General features: G+C 35.3%; 2 protein-coding genes and 3 pseudogenes across 5 annotated transcripts, besides 6 other annotated features; 1 reads left to right on the top strand and 4 right to left on the bottom strand.

Annotated features, from left to right (window-relative positions):
- Positions 1 to 8546: part of a mobile genetic element that runs on past the window's edge.
- TVAGG3_0294650 lies at positions 6941 to 7395 on the top strand (annotated as a pseudogene). The gene has a single exon. A coding segment is annotated over exon 1 (455 nt).
- Positions 7681 to 8546: a terminal%2Cinverted (terminal inverted repeat of Maverick transposon ID:TVAGG3_0294640).
- Positions 8547 to 10918: a mobile genetic element.
- On the bottom strand, positions 9882 to 10064 carry TVAGG3_0294670 (protein of unknown function, DUF4106 family; the record flags this gene model as incomplete). The annotated part of the gene is made up of 1 exon (XM_051229231.1): positions 9882 to 10064. The coding sequence occupies one exon, from the start codon at positions 10062 to 10064 to the stop codon at positions 9882 to 9884; it is 183 nt and encodes a 60-aa protein (XP_051098961.1).
- Positions 10919 to 11118: 200 nt separating the features above from the next.
- TVAGG3_0294680 lies at positions 11119 to 12542 on the bottom strand (annotated as a pseudogene). Its single transcript has one exon. A coding segment is annotated over exon 1 (1424 nt).
- A 502-nt stretch (positions 12543 to 13044) lies between these two features.
- Positions 13045 to 13072: a terminal%2Cinverted (terminal inverted repeat of Mariner transposon ID:TVAGG3_0294690).
- Positions 13045 to 14340: a mobile genetic element.
- Positions 13125 to 14245, bottom strand: TVAGG3_0294700 (annotated as a pseudogene). Its single transcript has one exon. A coding segment is annotated over exon 1 (1121 nt).
- Positions 14313 to 14340: a terminal%2Cinverted (terminal inverted repeat of Mariner transposon ID:TVAGG3_0294690).
- Positions 14341 to 15377: 1037 nt separating this feature from the next.
- Positions 15378 to 16175, bottom strand: TVAGG3_0294710 (uncharacterized protein; the record flags this gene model as incomplete). The annotated part of the gene is made up of 1 exon (XM_051229232.1): positions 15378 to 16175. The coding sequence occupies one exon, from the start codon at positions 16173 to 16175 to the stop codon at positions 15378 to 15380; it is 798 nt and encodes a 265-aa protein (XP_051098962.1).
- Between the last annotated feature and the right edge of the window lie 4177 nt (positions 16176 to 20352).

The raw sequence follows: 20352 nt of genomic DNA on the forward strand, positions 1-20352 counted from the left end.
ATGTGTTCGAATCAAGAGATGTTTGACATAACATGCAAACGTTGGGTGGAAACGGAAAGGAGAAGACGACACCTGAAAACACAGAGAACGAGAGATGTTTAAGAGCGCTATAGAAACAAGTTCGCAAAGCTAACGATGGTTCATTCGTTCCAGTACGACAAACCAAAAGAAGTGAAGAGGTGTTAAAAAAGATATAGAGAATTACGGCAAGAGGAAATGTGAGTCAGGCAATAGCTCATTGACTTAACATCGAAAGCTTAATGAACTCAGACATAGACTGAACTTTACACAAACATTTCGGTAAGGGTTTTATGAGATCTGTGAGAAGATTAAAATAAACTGATCCCACTAAAGATGGCATGGTAATGTGTACAAACGGCGTGGAAAGTATGAGATGTTCTAGCGTTAAACCTTCATATCTAATTATTGCATTACTACATCAGTCTTGAAGAGAAACTTTATATCAGAGATAAGAATCAAATGCTGCAGGTATTGTGTGAGAAGCAACTATGACTTTCTGCTGACAACATAAAAGAATCTTACGATAATTAAAGTGTATGATTTAACAAGAATAGAAAGGCTTAACGATGTTCAGATAAAGAAAGCAAACCAAAAAAAGAGACCATATAGAATGAAGCACACTGACAGAAAGAACATGAAAAAATTATTGACAGACTTAAACAAAGGAGATAAAAACAAGATAATAGATTGACTTCTGGAATGAAATCCTTGGTGAAAGAAGTTTTATGAGAAGACAAAGGCGTCAGTCGGAAAGTATCTTTGCAATTACTTATAAATCTTGAACCTACAAATCTTCAATGAACTGAAACAAAAGAACTGAACAACTTATGAAAGAGACAATTTTTCGTTTAGAGCTATGCAGATTCAGGCTGAGTAATGAAGAAGACATTGACTAATCAGTACAATGAGAGAGGTCTATTCGTGTTAGAGACTTTCCTTCAAGTAATGTTACCAAGAGAGTGCCGATTCGAACAGTCAGATATAAAGATCAAGTTACCATTGGTTATTTCAATAGACTCACAAGACATAATGAACTAAAAGATCATACCGAAACAATGTAAAACTGTTCGATGACTATTGACTTACTTCTCTGTTGAAGACCACTCATGCTAAACGAAAGATTAACCAATGACAACATATTGTCATTCGCAACTATATTAAATTATTGAAGGAAGTGTGGTGAATGGAACATTGAAAAAAGCAGATGAAAAATATATAAATGATAGAGATGATATAATAAACAGTTTCGCATGGATATGAACTACATACACCCGCTATGGATGTTATGAAAACATTGTGGAGTGCAAATATTCGAACGCTATTTCTTATGAGAATTTCACATATACGACTGTACTTATTAAACAGAACCTTCACACATTTAAAGACTTGTCATAATGCTCTCAAGTTATGTGTCAACTGAAGAAGAAAGCAGAGTCCAAAAGAAGTAAATAAAGAAATAAGTGCAAGTTCATTCCTGAGCATGGTTTCTTTGCTGACTTTTGAGTGTAGTACCGATGGTCTTTCATAAAGCTTTTTAACATCTGTTATGACAGTAAGATGGTTCAGTGAGTGAAAGCATACTGGGTCAATAACTGTGCAACAGAAATTTTTGGAGCGAACTTCCTGACAAGTTGTTATATATGTCCATAACCTCAGTTTATGATATAAAACTTCATCTTAAACACATGACAGAAGTAAGAGACTCCCAGTCATTAAAGTGTTCACTGAAAAATGCAAATACTGGTTTATAAAGGAAGGCAATTATATAAAAGACTCTTACAGTGTTATAAATAAGTAAGCTTAAACTATTTCCTGCTATGTTTAACTTACACAACAGGACCGAAAGAAGTATTCCAACAACTACTACAGCAGTGTTTTGTTAAGCGATATGACGAACAGAACTGGTGTCATTGTCTGAAGCATGTAGAGTTTGTAAAAGATAGTTGAAACGTTATGAAGAACATATAGATTCCATCAAGGTTGCAGCAATAGATGAAAAACCACTTCGACCTTAGAAAAATAGTAGCACTTTTACTGCAAACAAGATGTAAGAATTTTAAGAGAAAGGTTTAGTAAAGTTCCCGCAATACTTATTGAAGAGTTTGATTTAAACGTTATGACTACGTTAGTATTCTGTTCTATTGCTAACAAAATTGTTTGAACAGAGTGTATCCCGAATGGAAATCTTATGACTCTCAAATAAACCAGAGAATTTATTTCAAGATCATTCAAGGTATAAGATGTATGTTGTCAGATAGCATAATACAATAAGAGCAAAAGAAACTCATTGCTGACTTGACGCTGTTTTCATTATATTTCCTCACTAATAGCAAGACTTTATACTTTAGAAGGAATTCAAAAGTATTGAAGGATGAATGTTAAGGCACAGAGTATCTCATGAGACATTTATTCGATGACGACCAAAAGGAACCGCATTGGTGAAAAGTTTATGTCTGGCTTTCTTTGTTCTCATTAAGATAACAGAGATTGGAATAACATAGACACTTTCCTTTAATAGTTTTGTGACCCTGAACTAAATCCAGGAACTTAACGTTCCAGAAGTTCAAACACCTTGCTGTTAATGTATGTTGACCATATAACATTACAAACCTTATAAAATATCAAGATGTCAAATTAAGCTGTATGCAAGGATATTACTACATGGAAACAGAGATATAGAAGAAGAGATGAAGTAAAGATTGTTGAAGTTAATGGTTAAAGTATAAAGAAGAAGGAAATCCTTTGCAAGAAAATATAAAGCTCATTCTGAACAGTATTTTAATGGCAAAACTATTCTATCTCCTATTTGAGTCAAAAATAACCATAAGTAGATTGACAAAGATGCATAGTAGATATGCCATCAGAAACTACAACGATATATGTGAAGTTCGAAGGTTTGGATGGTTCAGATAAAACTATTCTTCAAGCTAAACGAAAAGCATTTGCAGACACTTTAACTTCTGTACCACTTGTGTTAACTTATCCGTCTATGTCAAAACGTATTATGAATGAAGTGTTTTGCACGATTGAAGACTTAGGATTAAAAGCATTTTATCAGATACAGATTCGAATGCACATTTTACAATGAAGACATACCACTTTTAGCTCATGAATTTAAGAAGAGATACGGTAGAGAACTTATGGTAAAAACCTTGGTCAGTTTCATAGTGACTTCGCAAAATAACACCTGGAAAACAAAGTTTAGCATACCAAGTCAATAATTTTGTGAAAAAGACTACAATAGACTACTCACTAACGATTTAAATGAAGTTGCATTTCACTGCAGGAATGAAAGGCGTGAAGCAATGTTATGCTTTAACCGCTAATGAAATGTTTCCTGAAGCTCATACAATGCTATTACAGATGAAGATAAAGGTTTAATGTTCGCAAAGGAAAATTTGACAAAGACTCTGAGTTCAGTGTCATGAACTTTATAAAAGCACTTTATGACGGTCAAGAGATTGGATTGACTCATGTAAGTCTTCTAGTCCTTGCTTTGCTGAAAAGTTTAAATCTCTCAATAAACGACTAAAACAGCTTTTATCGTAAGTTGAAGTTTGAGGTCATTTATTTTTGTCAGCAATGAGGTCAGAATGAGGTCGCAAGAGGCATGAATGAGGTCATTTTATTTTTGTCAGCAAATGAGGTCATTCATGATAAAAATAAGCCGCTAGCGCAAGGGCAAGCCCATGTGTCATTTACAATACTGCGATGGTAGAGTTTAAGGAGTTGTGCTTCAATGTAGAGACACAGTCCTTATGGTCTGAGTAAGAACACTGGCAGTTATGGTCATGATGGAGAACAATGTCCTATCCAAAACTTCACGATTGAAGCCAGTTAATTTATAGTATTTAGGGTTAGGAAGTGGTGTAGTTCTTGTATGGACCAATGAACGTCATTTTCAACTCCTCTTACTTAAGTTTGAATATATATAGCTTGCTTTCTATCCAAATGCCCGGTGTTACATATCTTTGAAAATTCTTTTTCCTCGAAGCATTGCCATCAATAATTGAAAACATTCTGAAATCATCACTTGGTTCAGAGATTGAAAATCTTATACGTAGTGGATTTTTTTCTCTTTAGCTACTTCATTGAATGTGAGAAATAAACAAACTGAAGCATGAGTTCCATCTTTCATTTCATTAAAATTCATAATGAAAGTTTATAAGTTGTGGCTGACTACCTCTTTCTCAGTTGTGCAAGAAACTCACGTAAAGGCTGTAAAAGTTTGTACTTCCAATGTTAAACTTTTTCTCGATACACTTTCATTAAAATGAAATCATACATTGCAACAATGTTTGTATCGTCTTTAAAATATTGTATATGTGAAGTGTTTGGGCGCTTAAAGACTGTTCGTCATTTCTATCTTCGACTTGAAGTATAAAGGCAACTTTCCTCAAATGCACGTGTTATATACATAGATGTTATGCCAATGTAATCTTCTCTTCATATGTTCACAATCAGTCTGTTGGAAACTTAAACGTTACGCTGTTCCCCTTATTTTGACGTCAGGGTTTTCACTACTGAACGCAACAGATAAAGGTATTTGTCTATACATTAGTTCCAATAAAAATAAACCATTTACTCTTTCTTCACTTCAGCTTCTTAGCTTTTGCTTCAGCTTCTTCTCTACTTCTTCGCGAGCAAACGTGTTCTCTGTCTTCCAGCAGCTAATGCAGCTAGTTGTTTTTCACTAAGTTTTCTCTTGGTCTCTCTGGCTTTGGTTCTTGTTTTGTTCCTTCAGTTCGGATAAAATTTGCTCGCGAATTTCTTTCTTCAATGCTTCAACATCTATGACCCTTGGGTCTTGTCCGTAGACTTGTCTGAGTCATTTGACTGCAGATAAAAAAACAAAATTAAAAACTTTAACACTAAAATGAGCTGTCAAATATCAGAACGAGAGTCTATATTATTAAATGACGCCAGAGGAAACAACATCCTTTCTATTACGTAAGTCAGAGTAAAGATGGTAAAATATATGTAGAAAAAGAAAGGTTCATAGCGAAGCAGAAAGCGACAACATTAAGGTGCATGGCAAGGTGAAGTCCACGAAGCCCATATAAAACTTCTGTTCAAACTGAGCCACCAAAGAAACCAGAAGAAAGAAGCCAGATGTACTTTCAATAACGAACCAAGAGCTTATTGCAAAGTTCGTGAATTTCATTGAAAAACAAACCGAGTCAAAGAACCCTGACCCGCCAGTGAAGAAGTTAGACAAAAGAGAATGTACAGTTCATTGAAAATGTCAAGAAACAACTTCCACCACCGAATGCCAAGAAGAAGAGTGATGAATAATGAAAAAATAGATATTTTTATCTGAAGTAAATACATGCAGAACGAACAGCTAAACGAATTTACTCCAGCAGAGCATATTCATCAGATTCGCTCATATTTCGATATCATAGACAATGCAGTTCAAATTGGTGACACTAATAGAAAATATTCTGACGCAAAGATTCCATCACAACCTGGAACTGCTAAAGATAAACACATGGGTAACATTCAATCTCTCACCTCCTGGTGAAAATATGTTGGACCTTTACAATACATTCATTACGTATAAAATGGAAGGTCAATTTATTGTAGATAAAGAAATTGGTTCAGTTCCAATAAAACAAACCCACCAGGATTTTGGATTGGTTTCGATGACGCTCTATGCAGTTGCTGGATATCAAATCCTTGCAAATGGTCGTATCGTATATTCTCAAGACAACGCAGAGAAGAAGCATATATAACTTCAAAACTCACAAACTACCGAACAAATAAAAGTAGAATGTTTTCTCAAAGACTCGACATGAAGATGATGGATCATTCGGAACATGCAGAACAGGACAAATTGTTAGTGGTCCAATTAACAGCAGAAAATCATTTGATTTTAAGCTTCGTTTAAGAATTCCTGTTAGAAGATTCCTTCCATTAGAAGCTATTCGATTTATTTCCAGCTTTTGCAGGAACATTCAGCTTAAAAGTAAAGTTCAGTAGCGACGCCTTACAATGCACATCTATATCTGTAAATGATATCATTGCTTTCAATCCAACTCTTAAAAGTTGCATTTGCTTCAGATTCAAATCCACCGACAAAATAAATTTGTTCCATGGAATGAACCTTCACTATGATAACGAAGGCAGTAGAAGCTAGTGGAACAGTTACTATAACAACTGTAAACCAGCAACTATTTCGAAACAAGATGGATTTTAATGAATGTTTCATTCATCCAAAGTCATTCTCTTTAGACCCTAACATTTATACAGAACTTGTAGAAACATTATACAAACGAGGCTTTATGTTTTCTCTGTTAAAGTTATGGATTGGATTCCTATGGACGGTTCATTCTCAAAGAAACAGATTAGTCAAGTGAACATTTACAGCAGCTTATACGCCTATTAATGTTAAAAGTATTTGGGCATTATTTAGAAAGAAAGACACTATTATAATTTTGAGAACCCTAAGTTTAAATATCTTCAGCTTTCCATGGGAGCTTATGGAAATATGCCTGCAAACCTGAAAAATCATATGGACCTGTATTTATGAAATGGTTGCGAACGCTTGCAATACAAACAATGATATGATTGGATTTAATGAAGATGTTATGAGGTCATTGGTGGATTAGTATGTATGTGGAACATAAATGGGATAGCTATGACAACACACATTTCTATGTGGTTTTCCAACAGAAGTGGACTTTGCTTCCAGCAAGGTCAAACATCTACTGCTCAATAACATACAAATTGTCTGTTAAAGGACCTATTGAACTAGCAACTGAAAACGTACCAAAGCCACTTATTGGATTTAGAGGGATTGTTGCTTTGCCATTCAGGTGCGTGCTAATGGCATCCCCATAATAAGATTAGATACTATAACTTAGCTACGGACGACAGTGAGGAATAAAGGATGAACGTTTATTTTTAAAGCTATAAAATGAGTTCTTCATCAAGCTCTCGTGAACCTTCACCATCTATGAAACAAACTTTACCAAACGATTATGGAGCACCTATTGAATATTTCTTACGAGCTGCACAATGGCAAAGAGCAGTCTCACCAAGGTTAGGTGTTCCACCAGCTCCTGTCAAAAATAGCATTTGGTCAAGTCCTTATAAAATATGGTCTCCCACTAGGTTTGCTAGCTACAGCAGGAGCAGTAATGATGTTGAAAAGAAATAAAGCAAATGTTGTAAATAATACTGAAAGCTGAAGTTAAACAAACTCCGACACCATCGCCAAAACCAACGCCTTCACAAACAACACCTTCAATGACTCCTGAACCTATGGAATTACAAACTCCTGTTCAAAAGTCAACTCCAAAACCGACTCCAACATTTAAACCAGAACCTACACCACAAATAAATCGTAAAACTCCTGCGTTTCCTTACTGAAAAATAACGTTATTTTTATTAATATTAAAATTTTAATTTGATTGAAATGACGACTAAAGTCACTGAAGCAATGAAACAAAAGTTTTTGGTAGAATACATTAAATCAGGAATATTCCAGAAGGTTTTTACATTCATACTATGAAGGATGGTAGAGTTCAGTTTAGAAAGATAAAGCACCATTAGATAAAGAAGGAATTTTGAGAAAGATTAAACTTCATGAGGACAACATTGCTGAACTTAAGAAGAAGTTAGAAAGATGGAGAAAGCAGACGACAGTGAGGAAATAAGCAAATGAATTCAAACAGGTGAAAAAAGAGGTGAAAAAAGAGGTGAGATCTCACCACTTCACCTAAATTTATTTTTGTGCTATGTTTTCATACGTGTGAGGGTGGTGAGATCATTTTATTTTATTTATATTTTTAAAATTATTTTTATTTTATTTGGATGTAATGACAGAACAAAAATAAAGCATATCTACTCAACAGGAATGAGACCCTTACTGACTATGTATTTGTTTAATGCTTGATGAAAACAATGGTACATATTATCGTATGGGTATACACAGCGTCTGTTTCCATCGTCGTCGTATATGTAGAGCTCAAATCCAGTCCAACTTCTTTTGTACAATATGTAGCTTTATTTAAGTATGCAATTATGTAGATAAGGCAATTTTCTTCATCGCTCCAGAATAATTTTTTTGTTCTTTGTTGAAATAGTTTTCGTTCCCTGCGACCATAAGGAATGTATGCAATGAACTTTGCGTCATAAGGATTGTAATATTATTCAGGGTTCTTCTATCGTCAATGTGTGTCTTTGTTAAAATGCATGTTCCAGTTTTAACTTGAGTTTTGAAATAGTTCACGGAAACGTCTGGGAAAGAGTCATAGTAAATGTAGTCGGACATGTCTTTGTAATGAAATAAAAAAATTTAAAAAAAAATAAAAATAAGGTTATTTTTTATTTAGTGAGGATGGTAGTGAATTCGTTAGTGAAGTCGTTTATGTGTCAGATGGTTTTGTAAATATTTAAGGTTAAGTTGGTGTTATGGTTGTGTTGTAAAATATACGTTACCAGTTTCGTAAAGTGTCAAAACCGCTAAGTGGTGTACGGAGGCGCGCAGTGCCACAGTGCACGACTTAGGGATACTAACTACATATGGCATAATAGAATTTTGCATTTCAGGGTTAATGGTTGTTGTGAAGTTGTTGTTAAAGTTCATAGCATCTAATGTCAAGTTGTATGACCTCATATCCTCAACTGTAGAATATTCTTCTCTTGGATAATATTTGCCATCTATGTTTATATGATATTTAATACCAGGGTTGTAGAAACAAGAATAGTCATTTATAGTTCGTCTGAACAGTACAAACATAGTATCTGCATGTTTCATTGCAGTTGTTAAAGCAATATCTGTTCTTGCACCTTCGGCTCCTGGATTTTGGTTTCCAACTTCACCTGCAAAGTCTTTGACAGATATTTGGTGTATAGGGAACATAAGTGGAACTGCAATATATTTGGCAGCTAAAGCATTTGAAATATCTGGGTCCAACATATAAACAGCAAGTCTGCTTTCTATTCTCTTGCATTCAAACTGTTCGCATGTGAACTTAACTGGGTCCCAAGCATCTCCAGCAGCATTGAAATAATAGTTTACTTCATTGTTGAAGTTTGAGAAACCAAAGTTTAAGTCAACCTTGCCTTTGCAAAATTCGGCGAATGACGTTTTATTTGTTCCCTTTACGTCTGTAAGAGTGAATGGGTCTTGGGTTGGTGCAATGACTAAGTTATTTTTGCTTGGAGTAAGTTCGATAGAAATTTTTCCTGCCCAGTTTGGCAAGTATCTTAAAAACCTGAAGATGAGGAAAGATGACAAAGGAACTCTAAGTTTCAGTTTTACTTTGGTTACTGCTGCTGCAGTTTGTCCAGAAAGGTCAACATAAACTCCTGGAACGTTAGGGTCAAGTCTTCTTATTTTCTCAATAGTTGCATACTGGTCTGTTTGTTCTCTAGCTTGTGGTTGTACTGAGTTTCTCAAAGCGAACCATTCATAGTTTGCCCATGTTACTGTTTGAACTAAGTCAGAGTTAGAATATATCTTATATCCCATGAAAACTTCTGGAGCATATTGGTATCCGACATAGAAAATTCCATTGCAACCTTTTTGTCAGACAACTTGGCAGAAGGTTTTATTTCAATGTCTTTGTTCCACGTATAAGAATGAGTTGTCAATAGAAATAATTGAAACCTGTCGCAAGCAATATCTACTGTTGTTGAAGAACCTTCTCCAAACTCACCTACGTTTCCATAAGAAACAGCAGTTGTATATTCGTAAGTTCCAGAACTATTTCTGACCTTTAATGGCATTGTCGCATTCGTTATACCATTCGGAAACATTTCGCGTTCATGGCATCCAAAACTGTTGGCGTTATATTCTGAGCGGCGTACATTTCATATGGGTAAAAATATAGAATAGTTGGATTTATTTGTCATAATTGTTTCGTACCAAGCTTTACTTTCTTCCTGACTGAGTTTTTAACTCTTCTTTTTCCTTCATTGCCACTACTTTCACTAGATGAAGTTACTTCTTCACTACTTTCACTTTGTTCTACTCTTCTCTTCTTCTTTGGTGTCGCTTTTGGTAACTTGCCCTCTGCTTCAAGTTGTTGCATCTTTACCTCATTGTTCACTGCTAGTATGTTGTAAATTCCCATGTCCTTTTTGCCTTTGGGCTCTGGTCGCCCATCTCAGGTAACCTATATCCTAGAAAGATTTTGTCATAGTTTGTATTTGAGTCTTCGCGTATTGTTTGCATGACTCTTTCCTGAGTTTCCGGTTCAAGCTCTTCAAACAGAGCTTGTCCATATGGAATAAGCTCGTTTCCAAATATATGTTTTTGTAGCCATTCTGGTTTTCTTTCCATGTTACCAATAATATCTTTTGTGAATGGGAAAGCTTTACCCAATGTTTCAGTCTTGCGTCATTTATTTCTGTAGTTGGTTTTATTTTGTCAAGGAACATGTTTTTCAATACTAACATTTCATTTGGTACTGTCCATTTGAGTTTTCTTAAATATTCATCCATTCTCGTTCATTGTCTGCAAAGTAAGTTTTTATGACATTTTGCAAACTTTCGTTTGCAAGGTCATGTACAATAGGTTCTCTTCCTTCTCTCTCCCTAACTTTCTTTCTAAACTCTTCACCAAATATACCATCTCTATGGTTCTGTGTAGTTCTTTGAGATAAATGTTCTAGAACGTCAGGTGTTATATTTCCATCAGCCATGTTTCATTTCATACTGGTCCAAAATATCTGCATGTTTCATATCTTTCAATGGCATTAAAGCCGCGCTGAAAATACCAGCTATATCTGGTTCACCATTCACTTCCATTGCGTCTACAACTTCTTGGAATTGAGGTTGTAAGTTTTATGAACCACCTATCCGGATTAGCTTTATGACCCCATCTCATTGTAGTTCCATAGTCTGCAGAAACAAAAGTAGGTTTGTTTCCATATTGGTTAGGTTCTGAATGAACTTTAAACAATGTTTCATTTCTATATGTTTTGTTGAAATTTAACCTTTTATTTTCACCGAGTTCAGCCAAAGATTGAACGTTATATGGTCGTAAGTAAAAAGGATTATTGTATTTGCGTACATTATCTTCAGTACTTCCATTCTATGCTGAATATTTCATCTGATGTTGGAGTCTTTTGTATGTCGGCGAACATTTTTCGATATTCTTCTACTATGTCAGCCGAATTTTTCTTAGACTCTTGGAAAGATTCCATATTCTCCGCATACACTTGTTGAGGGTCAAGATTTTTTCGGCTGTTCCAAATCTTCATCTAGTTCTGTGAAGTTAGTTTCCAAAGGAGGGACTTGTTCGTTTCCTTCAGGCTCTTCTAGCTGTTGTTGCTGAACTATTTCTTCATGTCTGGTTGTATCTGAACTTCTTCCTGTTGAGTTTCTTGTACCTCATCTGCTGGCATTTCATATATTCCGAGACCGTTTTTAAAAAGTTCCCTATCTAAGTCATCCGGACTCATAAACCTTTCTTCTTTCGTTCCGTCTCTATTTTTTACGCGTTTCATGAAGAGAGTTAAATTATCATTTAGCTCTGACACCAAATATCTCGGAGTAAATTCATTCATGTCATTTGGATGATATGCTATTAAATCATATCCCTTTGCGAGCTTGTATTTTCCAGGTTTGAGATTATATCCCATTTGGTGCTGAACCATAAAGCTAAATAGGTTCGGGTCAGTATTTCCTTCCTTGAACTTTCTAATAGCTTCTTTATATCTGTCACTAAAGTCAAGAGTATCTGGGTAACCATAATCTTCCTTAAGCATTTTTAAGAATTCTTGGTTTCCTTTTTCTCTACTTCTTTTATGTCCTTGCTCTGTTTGTGGTTGTTGTTGTGCAGGGTTTTGAACTGTTGGTTGCTGTGTTGGTTGTTGTTGTGGTGCTGGATTTTGAACTGTTGGTTGCTGTGCAGGGTTTTGAACTGTTGGTTGCTGTGCTGGATTTTGAACTGTTGGTTTTGGTTGTTGTTGTGGTGCTGGATTTTTAACTGTTGGTTGTTGTTGTGGTGCATGCCTGTGTCTGTGTCCATGTGACGATGTAAATGTTTTAGGTAGTCCTGGTGCAGGTGCTTCTCTTGGAGGGTTTGGTGGTATATAAGTTCCACCAGCTGGCACATATGTTCCATCTGCAGCATAATGTCCTACCTGACTTTTCGTTCTTAAGAAAGCATTTACTAGGTCTGTTTTGGTCTGTTGTAACTCTTTTTCTTGACTTTCCACAACAGTTGCTCTAACGGCGTCATAGGCACTTTGAACTGCCTGTCTCGTTGCTGCATCTGTTATTTTCGTCATATTTTGTGCTACTTCTCTTAACTCGTTGTCGAAACCTTCAGACTTCAGTTTCTTTCCAGATGAGAAGTCGTTCACTAGTTTCACCTTACTATGAAGAGCTTCGAAGGCGTTCTTAAAGTCAGCATTCATTAAAGCTTCATTTGAACTGTCTTCATCCGCTTGTATTTTTGTCCTTATTGACCCTATAAGTTGGGCTGCTTTAGCGTTGGCTTGGGCATCTAACCAGTCATTATTAGCTTTTATATATTCTGCGCTTTTCATTGCCTTTTGCATGGCTGCGTCGTTATTTTTACTTTCTTGTGCTAAGTTTTCATACTGTACGGTTAGTTAGTATGGCTAAGTCGTGTACTGAGGCACTGCGCGCCTCCGTACACCACTTAACCTTAAATATTTACAAAACCATTAACATATATTTTTACAACACAAACGACAACACTAACTTAACATTAAATATTTACAAAGCCGCCAACCACTTCACTTCACTAACGTTTTCACAAACGACCTCACTAATGTAAAAAATAAACGTTCTCACTTACAAAAGTATTGCAACTCCTCCCATTGCTGTGCTTCACATAACAGCTCATAATCTTCTGACTCACTTTCTTCTTCATATAGGTCAAAGTCACTGTCAAAATAAATGTTAGTAAGTTTTGACAAATGTAATGAAACACGTTTACCGTTTGTATCGTATGCTTGTATAAACTTTCCATTCTTCATTCCTTCATAAACGCTCAAACTAACTTTACCCTTTCTCCCTCGTATCTGATAGAATGTATAGGGTGTCCAAAGGTGTGTTTAGCACAAACCTGAATACTGCGAATAGAAATAAACAAGTTACATATATATAAAGTTTATTTAAATATAATCACCATTGGATTCAATCACGCGTTCGCAGCGATCGATCCAGGCTTGAAAGACACGCTTTAAATCATCATGAGAAAATTGCTCAAATTGCTCTCTTACAAAATTTTCAAGATCATCTGGACTCGCGAATTCCGTCTTCAGCTCTCTTTTTAGCGTGCCGAATAAATAAAAGTCAGAGGGTGCAATATCAGGTGAATAAATTGGGTTTGGAACAACTTTGACATTGTTTTCCACCAAGTAATTCATTACCTTATGACTTTTGTGAACTCTTGAATTATCAAATGAATTGCAAACTTTTGTTTTTGTTGTTTGGATTTCCCAAACTCATCAGAATTGATAATTTGAGTAAGAACATTGTCAATTAGATACTGAGCATTCATCGTATTAGGTTTTTGAAGAATATCAATTGCGATGATGCCATTCACGCCCAAAAAAACCGACAACATAATCATTGGTGTGTCAATTTTTTTCTTCGGAATGTTTGCGGATTTTCATCCTTCGGGATCCACATGATTTTGGCTTCTGTTGCATATTGAAACCAAGACTCGTCCCCTGTTACTAAAAAGCGAAACTTCTTGGATTGATACGCACCCAATATAGAGAGGAGCTCTTTCGAAGATTGGACTCTAGATTTTTTTTGAACTGAATTAAGGTTGTGCGGAACCCAACGTGTATACGCTAGTTTGTAGTTCAAATAATTGTGCAGATAATAACTGACTGTTGTACGTGGTATCTTTGTCATCTCCTCTATCCTTCTGAGTGATGCTCTTGGGTCTTCATCTAGCGCTTGAAGAATTGCTTTGATTTTTCTTTGATCCGGCGATTTTTGTCAATTTTTATGATGGGCGCCTTTTTGTTCATGAAGTGATACATCCTAACATGATACGTTACAGTGGAATAGCTAGGAGCATCCATACCGAAGCATTTTACCAATGTCTCGTAGATTTTTTTACAGTCTTTGCATTTTTTTGCAAGAGCGAGGATGTTTTCTTTATGATTCATTAAAAAAATGAAAAAAATCCCGCCAAAATTTCCCGCGAAACCGCCTCTTGTCTCAAAATTCATTTTATATCCCGGCATGGCGCCAAAATACAACATATCATCATATACATATATTCATATTTTTATTATATATTTATAATCAGCATATATCTCCTTTAATAGTCTCATATAGAGCGCTGTGCTAAACGCACCTTTGGACACCCTATATTTTCACGAGGAACGAAGAACAAATTCTTGAACTCATGACCGTTGTAGTTTGTTATCTCAATAGTTTTCGTCATTTATATAAAAATAAACTTAAAAATTAATGATATCACCACCCTCACACGTATGAAAACATAGCGCAAAAATAAGTTTAGGGTAGAAGGGTAGATCTAACCTCATTTCTACCCTCATTTCTAACCTGTTGAATTCATTGCTTTATTCCTCACTGTCGTCTGCTTTCTCCAACTCTTCTAACTTCTTCCTAAGTTCACCAATGTTGTCCTCATGAAGTTTAATCTTCCTTAATATACCTTCTTTATCTAATGGTTGCTTTATCTTTCTAAACTGAACTCTACCATCCTTCATAGTATGAATGTAAAAACCTTCTGGAATAGTTCCTGATTTAATGTATTCTACCAAAAACTTTTGTTTCATTGCTTCAGTGACTTTATTTGTCATTTTACTCTAAGGTGAAGATAGCACAGCGATAATGGATTTCATGACTTTTAGTATTTCATGCAATCTTAACAGATAGCCTTACAAGTACTTCCAGTGTCCCTAGCTGTCCCTCCTTTTTATATAACTCCATGACATTATAATCTCGCGAAACTTAACAGGTAGCATAACAGATTAAAATCAGATGAGGTTTTGAACCAAAATTTCTAAGCAACGTTGTCAAGGATTTTGAGGAACTAGGGACAGAGTGTGGCAAAGTCCAAGATTTAATTTATCTTCATCTGTTTCATCAGCTATCACATCTAATATGCCAATATTTTATTCATAACTCGTGGCAAACTCACTAACTTTCATTATGTTCATCTGCATGCTTCATCTGATAGAAAGTATGACTTTCATTAACTCTGTGAGATAATGAAAACTACTAGGGACAGAGACCATGGCAAAGTTTATGACTTTCATTATTTCCAGAACTTAATGAAAACTACTAGGGACAGAGACCATGGCAAAGTTCATGATTTAATTTATTCTCTCACTAACAACAAGTACAAACTCCAACACTAACGACAAAAATAAATGTCCTCACTTCTTAACAAAGTAATATGTGCTTCTTACACCACCATAGCTCAAACGTTTCTTTTCAAACATCGATTGAAACTTATTTTGAGCCATTGGCTTTAGTCTCTTTTTCTTCAAATACGCCAAGAAATCTTCTTCACATCTTTTCACTTCATAGCCTTCTTTAAACTCCTCCTTGTTAAGTTCTATGAAATCCTTTATCTCATTCTTTGTTGCAATGGCTTCTTCACGAACGACATCGTGAACTATTTCATCACTGTTCTCATGAACGACCTCCTCACTGTTCTCATGAACTATTTCAACACTGTTCTCATGTATGACCTCCTCACTGTCTTTCATAAGCGTTTCAAAGTCTCCTTTACTCATTACTTCAATCTCATGCTGTTCACAGTAGTACTTAAACTCACTGTATATGTCTTTGTTGTATGTTATATTGCTTCCCATGTACTCCATGAATTTTTCAAACACTTCCTCATAATTCACTGTTTCTTTCTTTCCACGACCTTCTAATATCATACTTGCTTCGTAAATATAACTTCTTGCAGAACCGTCTCGCTTTCTACTTCTCTTCACAAATTCTCTCATCTTGCCGCCAAATACATTTGAACTACATGCAAAGAATTCATTCTCCTTCGCAAATTCTTTATATCTTCTGTAGCACTCTGTACAATTCCATCCGGATACAAACTTTTCATAAAACTCCTCGTAAAACATTTGGTAAGGTGTTTTGTTCATTTCGATGAGTTCTTGTTTAGCCCTGGTGAATGGTATCTTCCTTACATCAACTATCGAAAACTTCATATAAACTTTACAAAAACAGGTGCTGCTTATGTTTGTATGATAGATACAGAAAACAAGAGTGTAATCTTATTCATAAACAAATTCAAACGCTTGTACGGCTTCATGTAGGACAAACATTATTTTTCAACACTAACGCCAACACGTAGGACAAACATTCATGACTAACATTACTGTATAACATAAATGATTTATCAAGGTTTCTTCGTAATGAGCGTAAATGTTTTGTCATGATTTCATCGTAATGAGTGTAAATGACCCAAAAATAATGTTTATGTTAGAATGTTAGATCTAACACCTTTTCTAACATGTTTTCTACCCTCTTGAATTTTCATACGGAATCTCTTCTCTCGGTTTTCCGAGGGAAGCAATCATATGAGGAAATTCTTCTAAAATTTCTTTTATCTGTTGGTTTTCAAACCAATGATATGCTTGCTTTGTAGAACGAAGAGTATTATAAGGCATTTTGTGAAGAATATAGCAATCGCCGGAATTCAGACGGTTGCTTTTTATACAAAATTCACGCAGGAAAATTCTTGAGTTTTGATTGAAAGAATACGGTCAAGCCAAAAGTGGCTCGACCTCAAAACAAGCATTTTATGCGCTTACTAAGGAACTTATGAATGAATTCAAAGGTATTTGCATACATCCTGACCTCGTTCATTTTGTTGTTGAATTCAGCAAAAATAATGTTTAGGGTAGATGGTTTTTAGGTGTCACTACGTCACCATGTGTCACTCGGTCATTTAACTTCTCTGAAAAAGTGTGACAACATGACATTTTGACAACAACACAGGAGGAAGGCAGTTATGAATTATTTTTGAAGAACTGAAGGTGTCACCATGACACCATGTCACCAGGTCATTTAACTTCTCTGAAAAATGTGACAACATGACATTTTGACAACAACACAGGAGGAAGGCAGTTATGAATTATTTTTGAAGAACGGAAGGTGTCACCATGACACCATGTCACCAGGTCATTTAACTTCTCTGAAAAATGTGACAACATGACATTTTGACAACATCACAGGAGGAAGGCAGTTATGAATTATTTTTGAAGAACTGAAGGTGTCACCATGTCACCATGTCACCAGGTCATTTAACTTCTCTGAAAAATGTGACAACATGACATTTTGACAACATCACAGGAGGAAGGCAGTTATGAATTATTTTTGAAGAACTGAAGGTGTCACCATGTCACCATGTCACCAGGTTATTTAACTTCTCTGAAAAAATGTGACAACATGACATTTTGACAACATCACAGGAAATAAATGTTTACGTTAATGTTTTGTCATGATTTCATCGTACATGTTTTGTCATGATTTCATCGTAAATGATTTGTCATGACTTCATCGTACATGTTTTGTCAAGACTTCTTCATCGTAATGAACGTACATGTTTTGTCATGATTTCTTCATCGTAAATGTTTTGTCATGATTTCTTCGTTTATGATTTGTCAAGACTTCTTCATCGTAATGAACGTAAATGTTTTGTCATGATTTCTTCATCGTAATGAACGTAAATGTTTTGTCAAGACTTCTTCATCGTAATGAGTGTAAATCAGACAAAAATATATTTTAGGTGAAGAGGTGAGATCTAACCTCTTTTCTCACCTCTTTTCTCACCTCATTGAATTTTCATGACTTCTTCGTATATGTTTTGTCAAACATGAACGTAAATGTTTTGTCATGATTTCATCGTAAATGTTTTGTCATGATTTCATCGTAAATGATTTGTCATGACTTCATCGTACATGTTTTGTCAAGACTTCTTCATCGTAATGAACGTACATGTTTTGTCATGATTTCTTCATCGTAAATGTTTTGTCATGATTTCTTCGTTTATGATTTGTCAAGACTTCTTCATCGTAATGAACGTAAATGTTTTGTCAAGACTTCTTCATCGTAATGAGTGTAAATCAGACAAAAATATATTTTAGGTGAAGAGGTGAGATCTAACCTCTTTTCTCACCTCTTTTCTCACCTCATTGAATTTTCATGACTTCTTCGTATATGTTTTGTCAAACATGAACGTAAATGTTTTGTCATGATTTCATCGTAAATGTTTTGTCATGATTTCTTCATCGTAATGAGCGTAAATGATCCAAAAATAATGTTTAGGGTAGATGGTTAGATCTAACCTCATTTCTACCCTCATTTCTACCCTCATGAATTTTCATACGGAATCTCTTCGTATATGTTTTGTCATGACTTCTTCATCGTAATGAGCGTATATTCTTTGTCAAACATGAGCGTAAATGATCCAAAAATAATGTTTAGGGTAGATGGTTAGATCTAACCTCATTTCTACCCTCATTTCTACCCTCAGCCGCTAAGCGGCGAGACCCAAAGGGTCTTGAATTTTCATACGGAATCTCTTCGTATATGTTTTGTCATGATTTCTTCATCGTAATGAGCGTATAATTCTTTGTCAAACATGAACGTAAATGATCCAAAAATAATGTTTAGGGTAGATGGTTAGATCTAACCTCATTTCTACCCTCATTTCTACCCTCATGAATTTCATACGGAATCTCTTCGTATATGTTTTGTCATGACTTCTTCATCGTAATGAGCGTATATTCTTTGTCAAACATGAACGTAAATGATCCAAAAATAATGTTTAGGGTAGATGGTTAGATCTAACCTCATTTCTACCTCATTTCTACCTCATGAATTTTCATACGGAATCTCTTCGTATATGTTTTGTCATGACTTCTTCATCGTAATGAGCGTATATTCTTTGTCAAACATGAGCGTAAATGATCCAAAAATAATGTTTAGGGTAGATGGTTAGATCTAACCTCATTTCTACCCTCATTTCTACCCTCATGAATTTTCATACGGAATCTCTTCGTATATGTTTTGTCATGATTTCTTCATCGTAATGAGCGTATATTCTTTGTCAAACATGAACGTAAATGATCCAAAAATAATGTTTAGGGTAGATGGTTAGATCTAACCTCATTTCTACCCTCATTTCTACCCTCAGCCGCTAAGCGGCGAGACCCAAAGGGTCTTGAATTTTCATACGGAATCTCTTCGTATATGTTTTGTCATGATTTCTTCATCGTAATGAGCGTATATTCTTTGTCAAACATGAGCGTAAATGATCCAAAAATAATGTTTAGGGTAGATGGTTAGATCTAACCTCATTTCTACCCTCATTTCTACCCTCATGAATTTTCATACGGAATCTCTTCGTATATGTTTTGTCATGATTTCTTCATCGTAATGAGCGTATATTCTTTGTCAAACATGAACGTAAATGATCCAAAAATAATGTTTAGGGTAGATGGTTAGATCTAACCTCATTTCTACCCTCATTTCTACCCTCAGCCGCTAAGCGGCGAGACCCAAAGGGTCTTGAATTTTCATACGGAATCTCTTCGTATATGTTTTGTCATGATTTCTTCATCGTAATGAGCGTATATTCTTTGTCAAACATGAGCGTAAATGATCCAAAAATAATGTTTAGGGTAGATGGTTAGATCTAACCTCATTTCTACCCTCATTTCTACCCTCATGAATTTTCATACGGAATCTCTTCGTATATGTTTTGTCATGATTTCTTCATCGTAATGAGCGTATATTCTTTGTCAAACATGAACGTAAATGATCCAAAAATAATGTTTAGGGTAGATGGTTAGATCTAACCTCATTTCTACCCTCATTTCTACCCTCATGAATTTTCATACGGAATCTCTTCGTATATGTTTTGTCATGACTTCTTCATCGTAATGAGCGTATATTCTTTGTCAAACATGAGCGTAAATGATCCAAAAATAATGTTTAGGGTAGATGGTTAGATCTAACCTCATTTCTACCCTCATTTCTACCCTCAGCCGCTAAGCGGCGAGACCCAAAGGGTCTTGAATTTTCATACGGAATCTCTTCGTAAATGTTTTGTCATGATTTCTTCATCGTAATGAGTGTAAATGTTTTGTCGAAACTTCATCGTACATGTTTTGTCAAGACTTCTTCATCGTAATGAACGTAAATGTTTTGTCATGATTTCTTCATCGTACATGTTTTGTCGAAACTTCATCGTACATGTTTTGTCGAAACTTCATCGTACATGTTTTGTCGAAACTTCATCGTATATGTTTTGTCATGATTTCTTCGTAAATGATTTGTCGAAACTTTTTCATCGTAATGAGTGTATATTCTTTGTCA

The sequence above is a fragment of the Trichomonas vaginalis genome, chromosome V, assembly GCF_026262505.1.
Source record: "Trichomonas vaginalis G3 chromosome V, whole genome shotgun sequence".
Lineage (NCBI taxonomy): Eukaryota > Parabasalia > Trichomonadida > Trichomonadidae > Trichomonas > Trichomonas vaginalis.